Genomic DNA, 23,741 nt, shown 5'->3' on the forward strand with positions numbered 1-23,741 from the left:
GTGTCTTCCACATTCCCTAGTAATACTTGGATATGGGAGAGAACGGTGATCTAAAGGGGAAGAGGCTGTCCCTCCATGGTACAACTCTGCCTTCCTCCCCACTGCACATGTAGGCTCTGATATATTTGGGGGGATGCTCCTCCATGGCTCCACCCCACCTTCCCCCATTGTGTGTTTGGGGGACCCTTATTTATAGATGAATGTCCTTCCATAGCCCCTCTGTCCCTTTCTCCCCAAATGGATGTACAGAAGTGGGGGTGCACTGGCTCCCCATTTGTAAATTTCACCCTGATCTCAAACACTGATATGGTGATGGGGAAATCTGTGAGTAGACTGTCCCTCCATGGGCTCCCTTATTTCCCCTCCCCTCGTCCCCTCCGTGTGTGCTTATGAGAGGGGCCTTGACCTATAGATTTGGGGTAGGGCTGTTTCTCTTTGGTCCCTCCCTTACTCATCCTTTCTATCTCCCCAGTTCCAATTTGGGGGTGAGTTCCTCAAGGGTCCCCCAAGCTCCTTTCAACAGGCACAGGCACAGGCAGTGCTACAGCAAGCCCAGGTGGGAGCCTACATGGGTAATGAGAGGCCTATGGGAAGAATAAGGGGTTCTATAAGAGATGAGGAAGCTTTTGTGGAGCTAATGAGGGCTCATAGAAATTAAACTTGGGTAAATGAATGGCTTTAGTGGGTAGGGGTGGTTAAGGGTGAATAAGTAGGCATTCATGGGGGTAATAGACAGGGATATGACGAGAGAAGGTAATGGGCTGGCATGGTGATGGAAGGCCTCTCGTGGTACATCCTGGGCTGATGGGGACATGTCCCTTCTTCATCTCCTTCCCGTCTTGGGTGGGGAGGTTCAGGAGGGACTCAGAGTGGTATTTCTCTCTACTCTCTGGGGAGGGGTTGCTTGGTATCTGTGGGGATAATGAAAAGGCTCTTGGGGATACACTAATATCTCTTCCCAATTCTCCAGCTCTCCATGCAAGGCCCTCCTGGCCCTGTGGGGCTTACAGGTCGAGCCGGACCCTTGGTGAGTTGGGAGGCAGGACCTGTAATGGTGGAGGGGGGTTGAGGGTAGAGAGGAGGCTTGCAGAGGAGGGAGGGAAAGTGAGGAAAATCAGTTCCTGTGTTCCCCCTGGGTGGGTTACTTCTTTCTGATCACTCACTGTTCCAACTCTTCTGCCCCTGTTCAGGGTCTCCCTGGATATCCTGGTCTGAAAGGAGAAACAGGGATAGCAGGACCACAGGTGAGTTTTTTGGGAGGTGTTGGTATCTGACCAATGATGACCAGGATGAGAGGGATCTTTCCATGGGTCAGGGCACAAGAAGGAGCTGGTTTGGAGGAAAGACTGAGGGAGGTGGCTGGGGCCTTTATGTCTGTGAACCCCCCACCCCCTCTTCATCCTTCCAAGGGTTAGGGGAAAAGTTGAGACACCCTAGGATTTTCCTACCTCTATTCTCATTCTCTTTCTCCTACAGGGTCCTAGAGGTTTACAGGGCTTACCTGGGCCTCCCGGGAAAGAAGGAAAACAGGTAAATGACCTAGAACTTCCATTGAGCTTCAAATGACACAGACATTCTTTTCTGGAAATGTGGCATGACAAAAGGAAGATCAGAGACCTGTAGCTCTGAACCCTAAGCATCTTCTGTTTCATTTTACCTGGACACAGCAGTGAGATAAGAGCTGTGCTGGTAGAGAAGCTGAAAGTCTCAGAGGGCAGAGGGTTTAGCCAGTGTGACAGGAGGGTGGCCAAGAGGGGCAGGGAGGACAGCCATGTCTTCTCACCTCTCTGTCCCCTCTCACCATCCTGACCTGACTCTCTCCATCTTGGGCTACAGGGTCGCTCTGGAGCAGATGGGGCACGGGGCCTCCCAGGGGACACTGGGCCTAAGGTAGGTGACGGGAATTTGGCAGGGCAGTGTGAGGTGTCCTCAGGTTCAAAGCCCAACTCATATCTCTCTGAACAGGGTGACCGGGGTTTTGATGGCCTTCCAGGGCTGCCAGGGGAGAAAGGTCAAAGGGTAAGTGTCTCAATACCCTCCATCCCCTGGAGAATTCTTTTCCTTCCAATGTGCTTCCTATACTCACTCTCCCTTATTCTTTCTCCAGGGAGATGTTGGCCATGTTGGGCAGCCAGGGCCCCCTGGGGAGGATGGTAAGAAGGTAAGATGGGGGAGGGAGGTTAGGGGTTGGCTATGAGTGGGGAATCAAGGTTAGATGGCCTATCTGGGAGCAGTGTGGTGATCAGACTCATGGCCTGGGGCTATAACCTGGGTACTAGGGGTGGGATTCTATATAGAGAGAGGGATTTCCCCCCTACTTCAGGAAGTCTTTTTTCTAGTTAGCACTTCCCATCTTTATGGATTTATTTATCATTCGTTTATTTATTTATCAAATATTTATTTATTTATTTGCATGTTTGTTTATTATTTATTTGTCCATTAATTCATCCATTCCATCTATTTATTTATCTGCTTATTTACTCACTTATTCATTCATTTATTCCTTCCTTCCTTAATTTATTTACCAATTTGTTTAATTATTTATAGGGCTCAGAGGGGCCTCCAGGGCCCATTGGCCAAGCTGGGGAGCCAGTGAGTATCCTGAACCCTGAGACACATTGTACTGGGAGAGAAGAGGGACTAGACCACAGCTTCTTAAACTGTGGGTTGTGACCCCATACAGGGTTGCATAACTGAATGTCAGGGGTCGTGAAAAATTAGGCAATAGTAAAAGGCTATTTTATAGACCTATGTGCCTGGAGTCACATAAATATTTCTTGGGCAAAGAGGGGTCACGAGTGGAAAAAGTTTAAGAAGCCCTGTACTAGACAATTTCTAAGGCCTTTTCAGGCTCCATATCTATGACTGTATGATCCTAGCTTTCCAGAGCAATGCCAAGATTCTCAATCCGTACCTCAGTCTCTCTTTGCCTTCCTCTGACTGCCACTGACTTCCGTGTGTGTGTGTGTGTGTGTGTGTGTGTGTGGGTGGGTGTGTGTGTGTGTGGGTGGGTGTGGGTGTGGGTGTGGGTGTGGGTGTGGGTGTGATTTGAATCTAGGTAGAGATGATCATAACTGAGGTCAACAGGGATGGTGATAGTACCTTTTGTTTCTTCCAGGGACCTCGGGGGCTGATTGGTTCAAGAGGGCCCCCGGGCCCCCCAGGACAACCAGTAAGAAGTCTATCTCCATCTTTTTTCTTTCTGAAATTCTGTATTTTTGTTGCTGTGTCTCAACTCTCACACTCCTTTCCCTCAGGGTATGATAGGGATAGATGGACCTCCTGGTGCCAAAGGAAATGTGGTGAGAGTTTATTTCTCTCTTAGACCCTCCCCAGCTGTTCTCACTGGCCCTCCTCTAACCTCCAACCTCACCGTCCCCACTCTTCCCTAATGACTCCCATCTTCTTTAAACTCCACCTTGTCCTTTTCTCCCCAGGGTATCCCAGGAGAGCCAGGCCCTCCAGGTCAGCAAGGAAACCCAGGATCCCAGGTATGTGACAGGATGGAGATGGGGTGGGAGGTGGGGTTGGGCAAGGTAGCAACAATGAGGTCATTCAAACTCTTCAAAGTCTCTCCTCCTAGTTTGCCAGGCTCTGAGCTTAGGGATCTTCCTCATGGCTCTTTTCTTCCTCCTGTCCCCCCTTTCTCACACTCCCTACCTATCTTTTCCAGGGTCTCCCTGGATCACAGGGCCTAATTGGGGCACCAGGAGAAAAGGTAAAGGATTGATCCTCTCTTCTCCCTATGATCAGGGTCTCTGGGGCCAGGGGGGAGACTTTGACTAAATGCCTTATTCCCATCCTCAGATCCCCGTCCTATCTGCCTCATGGCAGGACAGACCTATTTGAAAGTAGCACCTAGTTCTACACCGGTGGTTTTCAAAGAGTGTACCATGAGATGTCAGATGTTATATTATTGAAGATAAAAGAATATTTACAAATAATTTTGTTTAATATGAATCTCATTCCCCTAGCACACAAAGTACAAGAAGTATAGAGTTTGTGAGTTAAACAAAACTTGTCCGTTACTTATACCTACGCCCATCAAGCTACATCAGACCTTGAAATGACAAAGCACTCAACTCAAACAGCTGTTCTTATTGAAGTGAAAATGCATGGGTACAAGCACAGATTCCTCAGTTCTCCCACAGAGTTGCTAAATGATACATTCAGTGTGCCACAATTCTTCATGGCAACAAATATGGTGCTATGAGCAAAAAGAGTATAAGAAATCAGGAAGTAGTTAAAATCTGGCCTCAGACACTTGTGGTGTGACCCTAGGCAAGTCACTTCACCTCTGTTTGCCTCAGTTTCTTCATCTGTAAAATGGGGATAATAATAACACCAACTTCTCAGGGTTGTTGTGAGGATCAAATGAGATCATATTTGTAAAGCACTTGGCTTAATGCCTGACACACAGTGGGCACTTAATAAATGCTTATTCCGTTATGGCCTTATAAAGCCATTGTACTTCACTCTAACACCTCAGTCAATGTAGATGGCCATTCATGCTCTACTCTTTTTTTTTTTTTTTTTTTGGTGAGGCAATTGGGGTTAAGTGACTTGCCTAGAGTCACACAGCTAGTAAGTGTTAAGTGTCTGAGGCCAGATTTGAACTCAGGTCCTTCTGACTTCAGGGCCAGTGCTCTATCCACTGCACCATCCTCTACTCTTCCAAGAGTTGCATGACTTGGCCAGCTACCCCCAAGGTGGGGAGGGAGTCCCAGAATTTCAGGCTCTATGATTTCTCCCTTTTGCTCCACCCTATAGAATAATATTCCTCTTCCCCCTAGGGGCCCCCAGGAAAGCCAGGAATTCCAGGCCTTCCAGGAGCTGATGGCCCACCGGTGAGGACTGGAGTTATGGGAGGAGGGGGTGTATGGAAGGATGAATGAGTGGTCCAGTGGTTGGGAGGGGGATGGTGTTATGGGAGAAGTGGAGACACCACTGATGTTTGGGAGTAAGGGCTGAAATTTGGGGATAAAGGAGGAGCTTGGGGGATTATGGGAACTTCTAGGTTTTGGATAGCTGGCTGACTCCTGACCTTCCCAGGTGTGTGTCCCCCATAGGGTCACCCCGGCCATGAGGGCCCCACAGGAGAGAAAGGGGCCCAGGTGAGTATACTGAGAAGATGGGTTAGGCTCAGGCTTGGGGAAGCTTGGGACTTGGGGGTCATTAATTAGGAATTTGGGGACTGTAGACCAGGAAGACAATTGAGCAGAGAGACTTGGAGGTCTGGGAGTTTTGGGGGGGGTTCAAAAGAATTAATTTGAATGCTGACCCTGCTTCAATCCCTAGGGTCCAGAAGGGCCCCCAGGCCCAACAGGATATCCTGGGCAGCGAGGAGTGAAGGTCTGTAATACCCATGATCTGTAGGCACAGTGGGCAGAGCTCCTTATATGGGCAATCCATAGGAACTACATTCTAGGAACACTCCCCAATGATAGAATGGTTCAGTATGGACCCTTGGGTGTATGGAGAGAAGGTCAAGGCCTGGCTGGTCAGGGTGTGGACTGCAGTGTTGGGCACAAAGTCATATTGTAGCCCAGCACAGAGTCACATTGTAGCCAGAGTACAGAGTCACATATTGTGTGACCCAAGAATGTTCTGGGGCTTCCTAAGTGAGACAAAGGGCTGGGATGGAATGTTGGGCCCCCAGGAAGGGGGGGGGGAATTGAGTGTCTTTATGAAAGGGCAGAAGGAGCCTAGAGGCAGAGTGTCTGGGTACCACCAATCAACTACACCCTACACTGCATGCCCACATTATTCTAGCAAGCAGATAGGGAGTTGGGGGAGATACTTAGGCAAGCTAACCCAGGTCAAAAAAAATCAACCCATCTCATATACTATGAGTGCCACAGGTCTTCGCCTTCAGGCCTGCTCTTAGTATTGGTTTTCACATGACTTTACCTGGGTGTGGATGGGCAGAGGGGTGAACTGGGAGGGGGTCATCTATCAATACCCATTAGGAACTAACAGCTCTGGCTAAGATCCCAGTAGACACTGGATAGTGACAGATTTTCTCCCTAGCAAAGGTATAATGGATTGTGAGACCCCAACCCATATGTTTCTCAACAGAGGGGCTTTATCTCTACAGGGTACATCTGGAAACCGAGGCCTAAAGGGGGAGAAAGGCGAGAAGGTAAGAGGGAAAGTGGGGTGCCAAGGTTCTTTCCCCAAATGATTGAGGCCTTTTCTGTGCCCCTCCCCAAAGACCCTATTTTTAACTTTTGTGCTCTCCCCCAATCCAGGGAGAAGATGGCTTCCCAGGCTTTAAGGGTGATGCAGGTCTAAAAGGAGATAGAGTAAGATTAAGGGGTGAGGGGTAGATGGAGTGGAGGGGGTGGGGAGTGGGAAAAAGGAAGTGTGAGGAGCTGAGTTAACCAAGGTGCATCTTCTCTCTTCCAGGGTAATCCTGGACTGCTGGGCCCAAGAGGAGAGGATGGACCAGAGGGGTTGAAGGGTCAGGCAGGATTGCTGGGTGAGGAGGGACCCCCAGGCCCAGCTGGGGAGAAGGTATGAAAAGAGAGAACACCCTCTCCAACTTCCTCATTGGCACTGCTTTCTCCATTTGTGTCCCTGTGGCTCAGATCCTCTCCCCTCTCACCCCTGTCTATATCTAGCTATTGTCTGACCTCCAGCCTGGCCTCTGGTCCCACCCCCACAGACACATCCGCAGAGGGCTGATTTCTGTAACCTTCGCCCTCTGTTCTCTCGACAGGGCAAACTTGGTATCCCAGGCCTCCCAGGATATCCAGGCCGTCAGGGCCCTAAGGTAAGGGGATAGAGAATGGGCAGGGGGCTCAAAAACCCTGCCCTGTGACAAGATAATGAGGAAAGGGAAAGTCATGTACAATGTGAGGTTATTTAGTTTCTGTGGAGTACTTACCAAGGGCCCATGAGATTGCTCTGGCAATATATAGAGAAGGGTAAGATATTCTGTGTCCTCAAAGATACTCATTAGTCTAGGAGATACTTGGCAAGTGGTCCAGAAGTCGGCAGCCAAGATGGTGAAGAGACTGGAGACCATGCTATACAAGGAAAAAACTGGGAAGGTTTGACCTGAAGAAAAAAAAGACTTGAGGGGACCCAAGCTCGTTCACTAGTGCTCGCTCTCTCTCTCTCTCTCTCTCTCTCTCTCTCTCTCTCTCTCTCTCTCTCTCTCTCTCTCTCTCAAGTATTTAGAGGAATAAATAGGGAAGAGAGACTTCATTTTATTCAACTTGGCTGCAGAACCACCCACAGGGGAGCAGTGGGTGGGTGCAGCAGAGATCTCTGTTCAATGTAAGGAAAACCTCTTGACAATTAGAGCAATTCTGAAGTGTGATGGGCTGCCTGAATTGAATGATGGGGAATGACAGAGAAGGTGGTGAACTGCCCATCACTGGAGGTATTCATGTGGAAGCTGATTGAGGGCTTTTCAAAAAGCTTCATTTATGGGCAGCTAGGTGGTACAGCAGATAGAGCACTGGCCCTGGAGTCAGGAGTACCTGAGTTCAAATCCGGCCTCAGACACTTAACACTTACTGGCTGTGTGACTCTAGGCAAGTCACTTAACCCCAATTGCTTCACTAAAAAAAAAAAGTTCATTTATTCCTTTTAATTTCTACATTCTTCTCATTTATGGATGAAGTGCACCTCATCCCTTCCTACCCATAATAAGTCTTACCTTGTTATAGAGGAAAAAAATAAAAGATTAGGAAATGCACCTGACAATCCTGGATGACATTTTGGGAAAGATATTGCCGTGGGGGGGGGGTCTCAATCAGGTATGTGTTAGACCAGATATCCTCTGGGGTCCCTCCCAGCTGTGAGCCCCCTGTGCTTTCATACCACAAGGTCTATGGCTTTTCAGAGGAGGGAGAGGTGCCAAAGAGCCAGAGAAGAACATGGAAGAAGTGGCAAAACTAGGCCTAGGAGGAGCAGCTAGGTGGTACAGTGGATAGAGCACCAGCCCTGGATTCAGGAGGACCTGAGTTCAAATCCGGACTCAGACACTTAACACTTACTAGCTGTGTGACCCTGGGCCAGTCACTTAACCCCAATTACCTCACCAAAAAAAAGTAAATGTTGGGGGAAAAAAAGTAAATGTTGGCAGCATCTCCTTCCTTCTCCTCCTCCCCTGCTGCCCCAGCGCCAGCTCCCATCTCCTCTCTGCTTCTCCCTACTCAGGGATCCACTGGGCTTCCAGGACCACTCGGTCTGGCTGGTGAGAAAGGGAAACGGGTAAGCAAGGAGCAGGGGGAGAGACGGTGATCAGTGTATCTGAGTGGGAGAGTGCATGCACCTTACTGCGGAGGGGGTGGGGACTGACACCTTCTCCCCCCTCCCTTCATTCTGCCTATCTGAACTGTGTTTCTCTTGTTCAGCTATAATTATGTGACCTTACTCTCCTCTCTCTCTCTCTCTCTCTCTCTCTCAGGGGAAGGCTGGTCAGCCAGGACAGGAAGGAGAGAGGGGACCACCAGTAAGTAACTCTCTCTTCTTCTACTTCCCATCACCCAAACTCTTGCCTCCTCCCTTGTGATGGGGAAGGTTGGGTGGGAAGGATGGGTGAGAATTAGACAAGGAGAGAATGGAAGGGCTTCACCTGGGCCTTCCCCTTCCCACTCTATCTCAATTGCTTTCTCCTCTTAGGGATCCCGTGGAGAGAGAGGACAGAATGGGCCCACAGGAAAACCAGGCCCCAAGGTATAGGAGAGGGCATGTAGAACCTCTTCCATCAAGACCCCTTTTCTCCCTTCCTTACAGACCCTGCCTGATATCCAAATCCTCCCAAACCTCCTGAGAGTGGAGTATGGGGGTGAGGGGGATGTGTTGGGTCAAGGCCCTCACCCAGGACCTTTCAAAGGGGAACAGTCCCCATCATGATCTCCCAGTCCCTCCCAGCCTTTCCAGTTTAGTCAGGTCTTGAGTTGAGCTTCTTTTCTGTATCCTAGGGAGATGTGGGCCATGATGGTGCTCCAGGGGTTCCTGGAGAAAAGGTCAGTGGGGGCACAAGGAAGAATCTGGGGGTGGTGTTGGGCAGGTCCTGGGGTCGTGGACTCCTGGGAATGGAGGTTGGAAAAGCTAAGTCCTAGAGACAGACATACTAGAGAATGTCCAGGCCAAGGAAGGAGGGACCTGTTAACCACCCTCTTCTATTCCAGGGCCCCCAGGGCCTGATGGGACCCCCTGGATTTCCTGGGCCAAAAGGACCTCCAGTGAGTTACTCTGTTCTAGGGAGGGGTGGAGAAGGAACCGAGGCTTAGTGCTCCATGTCTCCTCTCCCTTACTGCCCTGAAAATCTTTCTCCAGGGCCCTGCAGGGAAAGAAGGAAGACCTGGTCACCCTGGGCAGCGGGGAGAGTTGGTAAGAACTGCCCAGACCTACCCACGTCCTGTCTACCTCCTAACCCATGTTGCCTCCAACTCTTCCTCCTCCGACTTATCTATGTTGTTCCCCACCCGCACCTTCTCACCCCTCTTACAGCTTGCTCATTTCTTGTCCACTCCCCTGTGTTCCCACCCAACTCTTCCTCAGTGTCCTCCCAAACTCTTTCCCCAGAATTCTCCCACATTCTCCCACATCCTCTCCTTCTCTTCCCACCTCCTTTTCCTGATTCTGCTCATGTTTTCTCAAGGCCACCTTCTTTCCATGCCTTCCCCTTCTTTCAACTCTCCCCTGTGGCCTCCCCAAGGTCTTTTCTCCTGGTTCCTCCAGCAAAGTATCATGGAAGAAGGCATTGGATTTGGAGACAGGACATCTGGGTTCTGTCCCCAGCTCTGCTACAGACTAATTGTATGACTTGGCACAAGTGACTGAGCCTCAGTTTCCTCATTTGTCAAAGAAAAACAATATTTGTACTACCTCCTTCCTAGTCTCAGTTTCCCCATATGTTAAATAGCAATTGCAATAGCACCTACCTCCCAAGATTGTTGTAAGGATCAAATGAAATAATATTTGTAAAGTACTTTGCAAACCTTAAAGGACTATAGAAATTCTAGCCATTGTTACCTCCCTCTGAGATTTGCTGGGAGGGAATCTATCATCATTATCATCATTTATTATTATAATTAATATCAGAACTATATCTTATGTTTATCCTTTTTTCCTCCCCAGGGCTTCCAGGGCCAAACAGGTCCCCCGGGACCAGCTGGTGTCATTGGCCCCCAGGTCAGACCTCATCCAAGCTTTGGGAGGCTCTGGGTCTGTGGGCTAGGGGAAGGGTTAGATATGGTTGGGGCAGATTTTTTGGGGTCCTTCCCCACCCTTGTGATCCAACTGGTATGCCAGGAGGCCATTTTGAGTGGGGTAAGGTCTGGGAGTCACAGCACCTTTTCCCAATTCCCCACTCTCCAGGCTCTCAGACAGGTCTTTCCCATTTTTTTCCTTAGGGAAAGACTGGTGAAACAGGGCCATTGGGTGAAAGGGGCCACCCAGGCCCTCCTGGGCCCCCTGGAGAGCAGGGGCTGCCAGGCTTGTTTGGAAATGAAGGAGCTCAGGTAAGACATCCCTGGAGGCTGGCACCCCTCTCTTAAACCTCTCCGGGGCAAATCTCAATCCCTCAACAGCCAGGGGAGGGGATAGGGTAGAGTTTGGTATGGATGCCAGCCCCGATACTGGGGAAAGTGTGGGTATATGGGTGGCTGGGATATAATATCTCTGCCCCATGCTGTGACAGGGGGACCCTGGACCACTTGGTCCCCCTGGGAAGGATGGCCCCCCTGGTCCCCGAGGCTTCCCTGGACCTCAAGGAGCCCCTGGAGAGACAGTGAGTATTCGTATTCCTGTGTCCTTAATGAGCATCTTCCCTCCCTCATCCCACCACCTGTGTGCCCAGGGCTTGGTCCTGCCTTCAGAGAGCTCAATGTCTGGGGGAAACAGAAGGAGCAGACTCAGACTTTTCCCCTCAGGGAATTCACCTTCTGAGAGAAATAGAAGGCTGAGTCAGGACTTGTCCTCGGGGAGCTCTGGGGAGGGGGGTTTGGAAAAAGGGGATGGACTCACCTCAAAAGAGAGGTGATCAAAGCTATCCAAGGGGTGAAGGTTCTAAGTGTTTGGGGGCCTCAGAGGAAGAGACATCTCAGTAGAACAAAGGAAAAATCTCACAAAGGTGGAGCTTGAGCTGAATCTTGATTTGGCGAGTTGGTATGGGGAGAGGGGAAGTAAGTGGGGGAATATCTCAAGTGGAGAATTATTGAGGACATCTTACTTTGTTTCATCTCACATCCCCTTTCCTCTTCCAAGGGAACAACTGGTCTGAAGGGGGCACAGGGCCCCCCTGGCCCCATCGGTGCCAATGTAAGTCTCACCCTGGTCTGGGCACTCTTGAGGGTTGGAGTTGGGGGTTTGGGGCAGTTCCTCAGGGACTCTCCTGAACTGAACCACTGACCCGAACTGGACTACTCTGCCCCACCCCTACCTTCTACAGGGTCCCCCTGGAGAACGAGGTCCTGTGGGTCCTGCTGGGGGCATTGGGTTGCCTGGTCAAGGGGGTGGACAAGGGCCTCTTGGCCCTGCTGGAGAGACAGGAGCAGCAGTAAGTAATAAGGACAGTAAGCCATTCCCCCAGACCTCCCCTGACCCACTAAGGCCTTCTTCAACACCATATAAGTTCCTACATACAACTAACTCTCAAAACTTCCCATGCCTCCCCAGACCCCACCCTTGTCTTACTTCAAATGCCTCATGGGTTCCTCCATGCACCCTAAGGATTTGAGGTCACTACTTCCCCATCCCCTTTCTCAGTCTATTATCCCATTGGGAAGCAGAGGGCGTGTGGCTCCAACCAGAGCCCCTGATGAAACCCACCTGTCTTAGGGGGAGCGTGGACCCCCTGGCCCCACAGGGAAAGATGGGATTCCAGGGCTTCCAGGCCCCCTTGGACCAGCTGGAGCCGCGGGACCAGCTGGGGAAGATGGAGACAAGGTGAGAGGGAAAAAGAGGTGAATGACGGGAGGGAGAAAGGGCATTGGTGGGGAGGAAAAGATGAGGTGGTAGACTGGAACTGGGAGGAAGATTTCATTTCAGCTTTTCTTTCCTCCAGGGGGAAATGGGTGCCCCAGGCCACAAGGGGAGCAAAGGCGACAAAGGGGAGCCGGTGAGTTGGGGTGGGGAGACTGCGTGTGATGACAGGGAGGACTAGGGAGATGGTGAGTGGAGTGAAGGAGACAATAGATAGGATACTGATCTGGGAGACACCAGGTAGGAGAGAGAAGAATTTCCTTGTTATGGGCCTAACATTCTAAATCTGGTGGGGTTCACCCTAGCTCCAGACATTTCTGACTCTTTGTCTCCTCAGGGTCCCCCTGGACCAACAGGGATCCAAGGTCCCGCCGGACACCCAGGCCCTCCAGTGAGTGTCTTCCTGCCCCATCGCCACCCCAGGATTTGAGCAGGGAGGAGACGCATCAAGATCATATGTCTCAACTCTGTTGTCATCCCCAACCCCAACTCTGATTAATGATCTCTAAATCCTAACTCCGACACTGACTCCTGACCACCAACTCTGGATCTGGATTTCTTTCTAGGGTGCAGATGGGGAACAAGGACGCCGGGGTCCACCAGGCCTCTTTGGACAGAAAGGAGATGATGGTGTGAGGGGCTTCCCAGGAGGCATCGGCCCCCCTGGCCTACAGGTGGGTGTGTCTGCAGGAGTGGGGTGGGGGTAGGTTCCATCCATTCCCTAGGGATTTTCCTCTGTTGGATGAGGCTCGCTCCCTATCCCCAACTGTGATGTCCTCTCTTACCAGGGGATGCCAGGACCACCTGGAGAGAAGGGAGAGATTGGAGATGTGGGCTCCATGGTGCGTATACTGCCAAAACACAAGGTTATTCATTTGTGCCCTTGCATCCCCAGGATGGGAAAGAGCAGGCAATGAATCACAAGGGTTATTTGCGAGTTCCTTTTTGGCGGGGGCTCTGAGTTACTTGGAGGATAATTTAGGGATCACCAAAGTACCTCAGAGATATTCTTCTCTGGGGCTCTCTGAGTGTCCCCCATTTCCTTGTAGGGTCCCCATGGTGCTCCAGGTCCCCGAGGACCTCAGGGTCCTAGTGGGTCAGAGGTAAGTGAATTAGTGTCTGGAGGATCCGTGGACAGGGCAAGGGGATGACTGATCTCTGAAAGGGGGTGGGGTCATCTAAAGATGACAGCCTCATGGCTCTTATATATTCCTAGTTTGTGGGACTCTTTCTAGGAGTCAGATTTCCAGCTCTCCTTCATTCCCTCTAGGGAATTCCAGGGCTTCCTGGAGGCATTGGTCAGCCAGGGGCTGTTGGAGAAAAGGTAAGTGAAAAGAGAAGGGGCTGGGAGTTGTGGGAGCAAGGCCTGGAGAGGGTCACATTTCAATCCTTCCCCCCTACCCTGAGTAAGTGTGTTGTTCATGGACTATTTCCCCTTAAAAGCTCTACCACATAGGGGGCAGCTAGGTGGCGCAGTGGATAAAGCACCGGCCCTGGATTCAGGAGTACCTGAGTTCAAATTCAGCCTCAGACACTTGACACTTGCTAGCTGTGTGACCCTGGGCAAGTCACTTAATCCCCATTTCCCCGTTTAAAAAAAAAAAAAAAAAGCTCTACCACATCCCTAAGCAGTTCCTTCATTTCATCCCCATAACCTGCATCCTCCCATTCCCCTTTCCCTTTTTGTCTCTCACACTCTTTTTTCCTTCAGGGAGAACCTGGGGAAGTGGGGGACCCTGGTCCCCCAGGCAAGCCTGGCCCAGTGGTAAGTGTCTTAGTCCTTTACCCTTAGTTTCCCCAACCCCTGCTCCCCTCTACTTGTGCCTAATATTGTGAACTCAGCTCTCAGAGGGGGCATTTTAGAACTGCTTAATCTTTGACCATTTGGACAGTCTCAGGCCATGCTGACCACTGATCCTCTGTATAGTACCACACCGTACCAATATCCCTGGTCCCTTGGGTTTTCCCAATCCTCAGTGATCCCTGATGTCCTTAGTAGTTCCAAACCACACTAACCCCTGACCATCATCTCTATAAAGGGACCCAAGGGAGAATTTGGTGAAAAGGGTGACTCAGGACCATCAGGGGCTGCAGGGCCTCCAGGAAAGAAAGGACCTCCTGGTGAGGATGGAGCCAAAGGGAGCCTGGTGAGTTCTGGTGCCTGCAAGCACTGGTGGGGGGAAGGGCTAATTAGAAGATCGATGAGCTCTATGTAGGGCCCCACATCCCATCCTGAAATATAATCTTGCCACTGCTGAAGCTACAGGCTCATCATCATTTTCAGTAACCTCTCCCCCATGTGAGAAGCCTCCTAGATGATGATCCCCTCAAGGGGAGTCAGGGTTTATATATCTTCTGCGTCTACCAGCACAGAGCTGAATACTCAGGAGGTATCAGTAAGGACTATGTAAAATGAATGAGTGAAACACTTAATGGGGGAATACACGAAAGAGTAAATGAAAGGAGTGAATGAATGAATGCATATGGATAGTGATTGAGTAAATGTGTTAATGGATGAGTAAGTGGATGGATAGATGGATGAGTGAATATAAATGAATGAATGGATGGATGGATGGATGGATGGATGGGTGAATAAGAGAGTGGATAGATAGATGGATGAATGAAAGAATGGGTGAACTGAATGATGAATTGGTGAAAGAGCAGTACCTAGCCCTCTGGCACTGGTGCCCCGTAGACACTTGTGTTTGGATGAACAATATATGGCTACTTAGAGTAGCAGCCACTCTTAATGTCTTAATCTCAGTGACCCCCAAACACTGAGAGTTCCAGACCCCTTTCCATGTCTTTCCAAGTATTTACCTCTCAGTAGTATGCAGGTAGAGAGGTAGGCAGTCTATGACCCCCTATTCTTTGGATTACAGGGTCCCACAGGGTTCCCTGGAGACCCTGGTCCCCCTGGAGACCCTGGTGTTGCTGTGAGTATGACCCTTACTTCTCTTCCTGGTCCTTCTGCCCAGTCTCTGCTTCTCCTCATCAGACTTAACTGGGTCTGGATCCATACTTCTCCCTTTCCATGCTGGCTGAGCCCAGCAGCTCCCCTAACTTTCTCCACCAAGCTTCACCTCATAGTCAGGGTTGGATCCTAACTGTGAACACACCAGCTTTCACCTGCCACTACAACCCTCCAACTCTGTCTGCATCCTTCCCCCTAGGGCAAAGAAGGTGTCCAGGGGGAGAAAGGAGACCATGGGGATGTCGGGGCTCCGGTGAGTGAGGGGCTGAGCCTGAGAGTGGGGCTGAGAATGAGGGGGGAAAGTAGGAAGAAAGTTGGGGAGATTTAGACAAAGTTGGGGAGAATCCATTGAGTTGGGAGAGGCTGAAAGTCAAAGCTGAGGGAAGCTAGGAATTGATAAGTGACGATTCAGGATTTAGGACTTAGTAAATGAAGGAGGGTAGGGGCCAGCGTATGGAGAGGCTGGAGCAGGGCTGAGAGCGAAGGAAGAACAAATGAGTATGAGAGGCTTGGCAGAGTTCACAAGTAAGAAGCTTAGAAACACTGGAAGAGGTGGTGTTTCTATGACTTGGGCGGCCCCGTTCCCCACAATTCATTATGGGGGGTTGGTGAGGGGTAGGGGCGTGGGACAGTATAGTATAGTGGGAAGAGCCCTGAATTTGTAGACCTTGGTTCCAATCGCAGTTCTACCACTGTCTGTGTGACCTTGGGCAAATTGCTTAGCCTCTCCAGGCCTCAGTTTCCTCAAGTTGGACTAGATGACCTCTACGATTCCTCCCAGTTCTAAAGCCATCATCCTATGACTCAATTCAATTCAGTAAACATGTATTAAGAGATATAATATAGCTATACATATATGTATGTGTATATGGATATATGTGTGTGTATGTGTGTGGTTAGGGAAGGCTTCCTGTAGAAGGCGAGATTCTAGTTGGGACTTAAAGGGAGCCAAGGAGATCAGTAGTTGGAGTGCAGGAGGGAGAGCATTCCAAGCATGGGGGACAGTCAGAGAAAATGCCTAAAGAAAGGCAATGGTAGGGGGCAGCTAGGTGGCACAGTGGATAGAGCACTGGCCCTGGATTCAGGAGGACCTGAGTTCAAATCTGGCCTCAGACACTTGACACTTACTAGCTGCGTGACCCTGGGCAAGTCACTTAACCCCCATTGCCCCACAAAAACAAAAAACAAAAACAAAAGAAAGGCATTGGTGGGGTTGATGAACCCTGGGGTGTGGAGAGAGGGAAGCAATTGGGGAGGCAGCTGCATAGGGCGGGATCTCTTTCCTGACTACAGAGATCTTTCTGCAGGGCCCGCCTGGTGCCTCTGGGGAGCCTGGCCCTCCAGGGCCTCCTGGGAAAAGGGTAAGTGATCTCCTGTGATTGCCTTTGGCCTAAGCCCATCCCTCTGCCAGTCCACCTCCCATGCTCCACTACAGAGCCAAATACCAACACGCTCAGAATCAAAGATTCCCATAGTTGGAAATAATCTCAGGGCTCATCTGGCCCAACCCTCCTCGGAGCAGAAATTTCCTCTAGAGTCTTTCTGACAAGTAGTTAGCACCAGAGAGGTGATGAGCTCAAGATGCAAAATGAGGTGCAATTTTGTACACGGCAGTGCGGGAATTTGCTTTGCTATACTTTGTATACTTGTGATGAGGATTTTCTTTTGCAATTTGTTCAGCTGAGGGTAGGAAGGTGGGAAGTGGGAGAGAAAAGCATGCTTGTTCATTAAAAAATACAATAATAATCTTTTTAAAAGCAGTCACTCAGCCTCACACACATTCCCATACATACTCTTTCTTTCTCTAGGGGCCTGTTGGCCGTGTGGGTCATGAAGGCCGAGAAGGGGAAAAGGGGGCCAAGGTAAGTCCTCCCTAACTTCGGTCACTTTTTTCCCTCCAGTCCTTCCTTCGCCCCCTGAAGCCCTGGAACCATCCACTGACTATTGTCATCCTTTAGGCTCTTGGAGTGGAGGGGCTACCCCCCTAGGCTAAAAGGGCAGAAGAACCCTGGAAGAAGGGACTCAAGTCACTTCTTTGTGCAACATCTGGCACATTGTGACACTTAATAAATGTCTGACTAACTGATTGATCCTGTGAACTTCCTCCTCCCAGGGTCAGCCTGGTCCCGATGGCCCCCCTGGTAGGACAGGCCCAGTGGGTCCCAGGGGCCCTCCTGGTCGGCTTGGGGCCGAGGGCCTTCCAGGGATTCCTGGCCCCTCGGTGAGTCTGGGGAAAAGGGCTGTGGGAGGACAGAAAGAGCCTTTGGCCACAGTCCCCACTGGCAAGGAAGGCCTGCTCAGGACCCTTCCTTTCTTTGTATGGGCCCTGAGGGGAGAGTGGCTGGTTGGTTAAGAAAGCTCCTGCATTAGGGGTGTGGGTCCTCCTTTATTGGACAAGGATGATGTCCTGTGCCCCTCCTTCTCCCCAGGTGGGCCCTGGGTGGGTGGAGCAGGTGGAAGGGGAAGAAAAGGATTCTACATTGGGAAGTTAGACAGCACCCGCATGTGCACTCACATTCCTCAGTCCCTAGCCAGAGGCTCACACTCTGTACTATTTTGGGTCCTTAGGGTGAGCCAGGTCTTCTTGGGCCTCCCGGACAGATGGGTCCACCTGGGCCCCTGGTAAGCCACTGTTCTCATCCTAGAAACCTGTCCCTGCTTGTCCCATTGACACTCATGGCCTCTGCTGACCAGCTACATTGAATGATCTTGTGCACTAAGCATCCTACTGACCATCCTCACTGATGGGATTTGGGGCCAAAAAGACATTAGGAAGGGGTGTCTGAGCTCTTGCCGGTCTGGGTAGCCCTGGGGGCTCCACACTAACCACTCTCCCACCCATCCTTACTCTGCTCTGGCTCAGGGCACAAACATACTTATGCCCAAGTGGATGTTGGCATGTGGCACTGACCCCACTGTTCTCTCTCCAGGGGCCCAGTGGCCTTCCTGGCCTGAAGGGGGATCCTGGCTTCAAGGGGGAAAAGGTAACAGCCCCTGTGGTCCCCTTTCAATCCCGTGCCCCACTCCACTAATCCTTCCCCTATCCCTCCCTCAGCTCTTGGGAGGAGATAGGATCAATTCATTTCATCCCCATACCCACTTCCCTCTCTCTCTCAGGCCTGGGTGAAAGTGTCTCCTCTTTTCCCTGGGCTCTGGGGGAAGAAGCTTCCTTCTCTTCCTGGTCCCAAGGCTCACTCCTATCCCTCTTCTTCCCTCTAGGGTCATATTGGGCTAATTGGCCTAATCGGCCCCCCTGGAGAGGCTGGTGAGAAGGGAGACCAAGGAGTCCCAGGGGTACAAGGTAGCCCAGGCCCCAAAGGAGACCCTGTGAGTGTCCCCATGGAGGCAACATCTTTTGGGGGGAGGCGGGATGTGTCCCTGAGTCTGGAGGAAAAGGGTAAAGTGTATTTGTCTAAGGTAGCTGGGAAGTGATCTGTTCTGAGGAGTGAGGATGGGGCAGGGGCAGTGCAGCGGGGAGCAGGGGTCTTTCCCAAGAATTAGTAGAGTACAGGGAAGGTTGTTTCTGGGGGATCCAAAAGGGTGCAAAGGCCCTGTTTTCTGGTAGAGAATAATGGGGTGGGGAAGGGAGGAAGCCATAGATGATATTCAAAAGTAGAACCTCCATCATTAACTCTGATGTCCTTATTCTGCTTCTCATAAGGGTCTCCGTGGCCCCATAGGCCCTCTTGGTCACCCTGGGCCCCCAGGCTTGGCAGTGAGTATGGGGAGAAGTATGTCGGGGGGGAAATGGGGAGATCCCTTGGATTAAGGCTGACTAGAAACAATGCTTCTTCTCTCTTCCTTTCACAGGGTCCGTTGGGGCAGAAAGGATCAAAAGGGTCACCGGTGAGTAAGGATTAGTATCCCAACACATCCTAAGCCCTTTAATTCCAAGAAGCAGCTCATGCTTACAGTGCAACCAGAGACCACAGGAGACTCCAGCAATGTAGACGAAGCCCTTCTCCCCAGACAGGACCCTGCCCTTCCACCCAAATGGGAAGTGGGAAGTTGGGAAGATCCAATCACTAGAGCAGCCCTTCCTATCTCCCAGTCCCCGTCCTGAGTCACTCTTTTCTACAGGGATCCGTTGGCCCCCAGGGAGACACAGGACCCCCAGGACCACCTGGACCTCCGGTGAGTCATCCATCCAAAGCAGGTTGAAGGGATGAGGGTTCAAGTCTGAGGTTGGGAATGTGGAACACAGGAGTGGAAATGGATCCTCCCATTTTGCCAAACATCCTCCCTTACCTGCCCACCCCACCCCCCTGCCCCAACACACATAGGCCCTTTCTAGCTGGGGCAGTTGACCCAGGACTGTTGAAGGAAGATAAAGGAATCCATGAGTTCCACGAAGCCTCCAAGTCTGCACTATGTCTATGTGTGTGTGTCTTTCTCCATACCTTACTGTCCTTGTTCCTATCTCTCTCCTCTCCCTTCTCCATCTTTATCAGTTTTTCTCTGTATCTGCATTTCTATCTCTTTGCCATTTGTCAATTTTCCTCTGTTTCTTTCTAAATTCATTTCTCTATCTGTTCCTTTCTTTGTCTCTTCTTTTTTTCTTTTGGTGAGGCAATTGGGGTTAAGTGACTTGCCCAGGGTCACACAGCTAGTAAGTGTCAAATGTTTGAGGTCAGATTTGAACTCAGGTCCTCCTGAATCCAGTGCTTTATCCACTGTACCACCTAGCTGCCCCTCACAGAGTCTCTTCTTCAATCTCCCTCTCCATTTGTTTCTGTCTCTCCAACTCTGTCTCTTCATCTGTCTCCATTTCTGTCTCTACCTCCACCTCCACTTTAATCTCAGTATCTCCCCATCTCTCTTTGTCTCTCCATTTTGCCATCTCTGTCTCCACCCTCATAGGGCCCCCCAGCAGAGGTGGGGGAGCTCCTGCCCATGGCGGGGTCCCGGCAGCGGCGCTCAGCTGAGGGAGTCCTTGGGCCCAGTGAGAGTGGTCTGGAGGAAGTGTACGCCTCCCTCAGCTCCCTGAAGAATGAAATAGATCAGCTGAGAAGTCCTCGAGGGACCCAGGAGAGCCCCGGCCTGGTGTGTAAGGAACTTGGCCGGAGCCATCCCCACTTGCCTGATGGTAAGACGACCTGTAGGGCTGTGGGTGACAGGAAATATTTGGTCTGGTGTTCAGGAGCACAATGCCAGAGGGAAAGGGGCAGAATGTCAGGGGATGGGAGGACCCAGCCTAGCCTGAAGGATGTGAGTGGATAGTGGATACCAGCGACTGGTACTTCAATGGCCCAACTCTAGTCCTGTCTCTCTTTCAGGGGAATATTGGATTGATCCCAACCAGGGATGCTCAAGAGATGCTTTTAGGGTTTTCTGTAATTTCACAGCAGGAGGAGAAACATGCATCTTTCCTGATAAGAAGTTTGAAGCGGTAGGTGGAGGTCCTGGAAAGCTCCTTTTCTCCCTTCTCCTCCTCTCCCTTCCTCTTCCCTTCACCTCTCGTCTTCCCTCTTCCTCTATCTCTGCTTTCCTCACCTCTCTTTTCCCTTAGCATTTTTTTTATTCCTCCATTCTCTCTCCTTCCTCTCCCTTCATTCCCCTTCCCAACCTCCTGACCCTTGGGGAATTATTTGGTTTCTCCCAATTCTCAAGGTCATGTTTCCTCTCTGACTTGGTTTGATGGGATCAATGCTGACACAGGGCTCCTGTTGGCTCTACTTGACCTTCCTACCAGCTCCTGAGAACTTCTTGGGGGGAAAATAGGCCATTTCCCTAGGAACTCAACCCCCCTCCACCCAGTCAGTGAGTTCAGTGGGAGCTCAGGTGTTCAGACGACCCTAGGCAGTGGGTGTTCAAGTCCCCCAATCATGGGGATCTCATGGGGATCTGGGGCTTGTTGGTTGGGATGGGAGAAGGGAACTATGACCTTCTCCACACTCCCCTCCCTATCCAGGCCACCTCATGAGTCAGACCATAAGGGACTTGGGGGCAGGGGGAGTGGCGAAGGATTGCAAGTTGAATGACCTTCCTCCGTCCCTCTCCCACTTTGGCCTTAGGTAAAGCTGGCTGCCTGGTCTCGGGAGAAGCCGGGGAACTGGTATAGCACATTTAAAAGAGGGAAGAAGGTGAGGAAGAAGAGAAGGGGGGAAAGGCCCAGGTTGGGAATGGGCAGAAGCCTGGCATGGAGGTCTGGGTGCAGAGGATGGGGATGGGGACTGGATGGGGCTGGAGAAGGGGCATCGGGCAGAGTATGGAGCCCCAGCTGTGGGACCAGATGTGGATGGATGGGAGGCAGCACTGATTCTCAATGTCCTGGCCCCCAGTTCTCCTATGTGGATTCAGATGGCAATGCCATCCGTGTGGTGCAGCTGACCTTCCTGAAGCTACTGAGTGCCAGTGCTCGCCAGAGCTTCACCTACATCTGTCAGAACTCTGTGGCCTGGCTGGATGAGGGTGAGGGCAGCTACAGCCGCTCCCTCCGCTTCCTGGGAGCCGATGGCGAAGAACTGTCTCACAACCACACCTCAGACATCATCCAGGCCCATCACGATGGCTGCAGGGTGAGGGGCTGGAGAGGCAGGGTGTAGAGGGGGGCTGGGGGCCCCAGTGAGGAGAGGAGGAGCAGGTGAGGGACTGGAGGAAATAGGCCATCGTTTATAGGGCTTAAGAAGGGTGGGGGGATGCTCTGGTTGGGATAGATGACCTCACACACACACTCCTTCCCTTTAGTGGGGTGGGAATGATGGTGATCCAAGAGCTCCTTTCCCCGGTTCTCTCAGATTCCCATCTAATATAACCATTTTCCCCTTACCACTCCCCAACTCAGGTATGATTTAGAATAGTGGAAATTTTGTGTATGTAGTCAGAGGACATGGGTTCAAATCCCAGCTCTGTCCCTTTACTAATTGTGGGACCTTAGGCAAATCGATTAACCTCTGTGGGTCTCAGTTTTCTCTGTCAAATGAAGGGCCTCTGAGGTTGCTTCCAGCTCTAGCTCTCTGATCTCTGTCCCACAGCTCCGGAAAGGCCAGGCCCAGACAGTCCTGAAGCTCCGATCTTCTAAGGTGGGCCAGCTACCCCTCAGGGATGTGGCTGTGTCAGACTTCGGGCAGACAAGCCAAAAGTTTGGATTTGAGCTGGGACCTGTCTGCTTCAGCGGCTGAACTTGGAGGGGTGAAGGAAAGCGGAGCCACCCCTGGATACAAATGTGGGGGAGAGGGGGACAAGGCAGAGACACTAGGGGAGAGCAAGCCAGAGCCGTTCCCAGAGCAGATGGATGGATGGATGGATGGATGGATGGATGGATGGATGGATGGATGGATGGATGGATGGATGGATGGATGGATGGATGGACAGATATCATGGTGCTGTGGCTGAGAGAACTATTTATCTTCCCTGCCTGTGGCTGTGGGAGCCTGTGGTTCACTGGTGTACTTTGTCACTAACACAAGTTTAACCTCTTGGTGTCTGGGTGCGCCCATTCCAAGGGCCCCAGATCCTCCCTCCTAGCTTGACACAGAGTAAGGCCATGGCTTTCTCAATGGCCCCTGCTCCCCAGTTCCCACTTTTTCTTCACCATGGGCTCCAGGGATTCCAGTTCCAGGTGCAAGTGGGTCCTGAGCTCCTAAGTAATGAACTTTTCACAGGGTAAAGCTGACCACCTCAGGCCCCTCCAGACCTTTGGTGCTATGATCCTAACTTTAGTGAAGCACTGGACCCTTCCTTTGGGTGGCTCAGTGGCAAGGGCAGGCCAGCCCCTGGACGGGTTGGGGGGCGGGGACTGGGAATTATGGTGATCAAAGAGCCCCACCCCCTCTCCAGTTCTCCCTGACTCCCAGTTCACCTCCCCATTTCCTCCTCCCCAACTCAGGTTTGGCCTAGAGGGAACTGGCCTTCAGGAGGGTCTACTGTGAGAGGGATCTGGGTGTAAGGGAGATATTCTCCAGGTGGGTAGGGGGAAGGGCTCACGTAACTCAAAGGCCCTGGACCAGCCCCTACCCACACAGCCCCCCCTCCCACTCCAGCTTTCCTCTGGCCTTCACTGTCCTTGGTGCTGTTGGGGGTATGGGGGCAGCCGTGCAGGTGCCCCTAATGGTGCTGCCTCCTTCCCTTGTTAATACAAATGTGTATTAAAAGGAAATATTGGAGTTTTATTTCACCAGCTTCCAGAGTCACCGCCCCAACCCCTTTCCTTTCCAGCTGGTTGCTAAGCAACACATTTCGAGCCAGGATGCCAGAGTCCCCAGGCAAAGGCAGCCAGGATGGGGAAGGGACCCGCACCCAAATGATCCTGTTGACATGCTTTGCCCCCACCCCAGCTGCAGCCACAGCTCCAACCCACCAGGGTCAGCTTGGCCTGAGGAAGAAGGATCTGTGGAGCCTAGAAATAAATCAGGGAAGCTGGGAACTAGGTCAGGAAGATTTGCTCTCCCAGAGCTCAGAGGAAGGGCAGAGGCCCAAGGAAACAGCTGCCTCCTTTCCAATAAGAAAATCAGCCTACCTAGTGAGACTGCAGAGACGGGTTTCTGTTGGAGAGAATGTTGGAGCATTGCCCCCCTCCCCAGCTTTGTCTTTGTCATTCTTTCTGACTCTGTTTTTGTCCCTAACCTCGTCTCCTTTTCTCCCAGTTCCCACCCTCATCAATCTCTGTCTCTGTCCCTCCCCCTGTCCCCATCTCAGTACCTCACTCTTAGCTTTGACACCAACTGTCTGTTTCCTTCTCCCTGCCAACTCTCAATAGCATTTCCCATCTCCATCCCTTTCCCTAACTTCCTCTCTGTCCTCATCTCTATTCTTGTCACATTTCTGTCTTCATCTTTATCTCTTTCTCTGCACCATGTCTCTATCTCTGCTGGAGCTGGAG

The 23,741-nt window shown here is 51.3% G+C and overlaps 1 protein-coding gene across 1 annotated transcript in view; it reads left to right on the forward strand.

The window, feature by feature from the left end:
* The window catches only part of COL5A3 (collagen type V alpha 3 chain), a 34,107-nt gene extending 11,076 nt beyond the window's left edge, over positions 1-23,031 (forward strand). Inside the window, exons 13-67 of the mRNA XM_043977022.1 lie at positions 473-556; positions 971-1,027; positions 1,191-1,244; positions 1,477-1,530; positions 1,837-1,890; positions 1,966-2,019; positions 2,108-2,161; positions 2,548-2,592; positions 3,119-3,172; positions 3,258-3,302; positions 3,438-3,491; positions 3,674-3,718; positions 4,794-4,847; positions 5,070-5,114; positions 5,299-5,352; positions 6,098-6,142; positions 6,252-6,305; positions 6,409-6,516; positions 6,722-6,775; positions 8,173-8,226; positions 8,423-8,467; positions 8,638-8,691; positions 8,940-8,984; positions 9,150-9,203; positions 9,298-9,351; positions 10,102-10,155; positions 10,377-10,484; positions 10,664-10,753; positions 11,230-11,283; positions 11,414-11,521; positions 11,803-11,910; positions 12,029-12,082; positions 12,284-12,337; positions 12,513-12,620; positions 12,735-12,788; positions 12,996-13,049; positions 13,217-13,270; positions 13,658-13,711; positions 13,986-14,093; positions 14,829-14,882; positions 15,120-15,173; positions 16,228-16,281; positions 16,729-16,782; positions 17,034-17,141; positions 17,489-17,542; positions 17,851-17,904; positions 18,140-18,247; positions 18,582-18,635; positions 18,731-18,766; positions 19,001-19,054; positions 19,781-20,006; positions 20,197-20,309; positions 20,935-21,003; positions 21,202-21,438; positions 21,895-23,031. Coding sequence (XP_043832957.1) covers positions 473-556; positions 971-1,027; positions 1,191-1,244; positions 1,477-1,530; positions 1,837-1,890; positions 1,966-2,019; positions 2,108-2,161; positions 2,548-2,592; positions 3,119-3,172; positions 3,258-3,302; positions 3,438-3,491; positions 3,674-3,718; positions 4,794-4,847; positions 5,070-5,114; positions 5,299-5,352; positions 6,098-6,142; positions 6,252-6,305; positions 6,409-6,516; positions 6,722-6,775; positions 8,173-8,226; positions 8,423-8,467; positions 8,638-8,691; positions 8,940-8,984; positions 9,150-9,203; positions 9,298-9,351; positions 10,102-10,155; positions 10,377-10,484; positions 10,664-10,753; positions 11,230-11,283; positions 11,414-11,521; positions 11,803-11,910; positions 12,029-12,082; positions 12,284-12,337; positions 12,513-12,620; positions 12,735-12,788; positions 12,996-13,049; positions 13,217-13,270; positions 13,658-13,711; positions 13,986-14,093; positions 14,829-14,882; positions 15,120-15,173; positions 16,228-16,281; positions 16,729-16,782; positions 17,034-17,141; positions 17,489-17,542; positions 17,851-17,904; positions 18,140-18,247; positions 18,582-18,635; positions 18,731-18,766; positions 19,001-19,054; positions 19,781-20,006; positions 20,197-20,309; positions 20,935-21,003; positions 21,202-21,438; positions 21,895-22,041 — 3,912 coding nt within the window. The 3' untranslated portion in view covers positions 22,042-23,031. The remainder of the gene's footprint in view (positions 1-472; positions 557-970; positions 1,028-1,190; positions 1,245-1,476; positions 1,531-1,836; positions 1,891-1,965; positions 2,020-2,107; positions 2,162-2,547; positions 2,593-3,118; positions 3,173-3,257; positions 3,303-3,437; positions 3,492-3,673; positions 3,719-4,793; positions 4,848-5,069; positions 5,115-5,298; positions 5,353-6,097; positions 6,143-6,251; positions 6,306-6,408; positions 6,517-6,721; positions 6,776-8,172; positions 8,227-8,422; positions 8,468-8,637; positions 8,692-8,939; positions 8,985-9,149; positions 9,204-9,297; positions 9,352-10,101; positions 10,156-10,376; positions 10,485-10,663; positions 10,754-11,229; positions 11,284-11,413; positions 11,522-11,802; positions 11,911-12,028; positions 12,083-12,283; positions 12,338-12,512; positions 12,621-12,734; positions 12,789-12,995; positions 13,050-13,216; positions 13,271-13,657; positions 13,712-13,985; positions 14,094-14,828; positions 14,883-15,119; positions 15,174-16,227; positions 16,282-16,728; positions 16,783-17,033; positions 17,142-17,488; positions 17,543-17,850; positions 17,905-18,139; positions 18,248-18,581; positions 18,636-18,730; positions 18,767-19,000; positions 19,055-19,780; positions 20,007-20,196; positions 20,310-20,934; positions 21,004-21,201; positions 21,439-21,894) is intronic.
* Positions 23,032-23,741: the final 710 nt, after the last annotated feature.

Source organism: Dromiciops gliroides, chromosome 1 (genome assembly GCF_019393635.1).
Source record: "Dromiciops gliroides isolate mDroGli1 chromosome 1, mDroGli1.pri, whole genome shotgun sequence".
Lineage (NCBI taxonomy): Eukaryota > Metazoa > Chordata > Mammalia > Microbiotheria > Microbiotheriidae > Dromiciops > Dromiciops gliroides.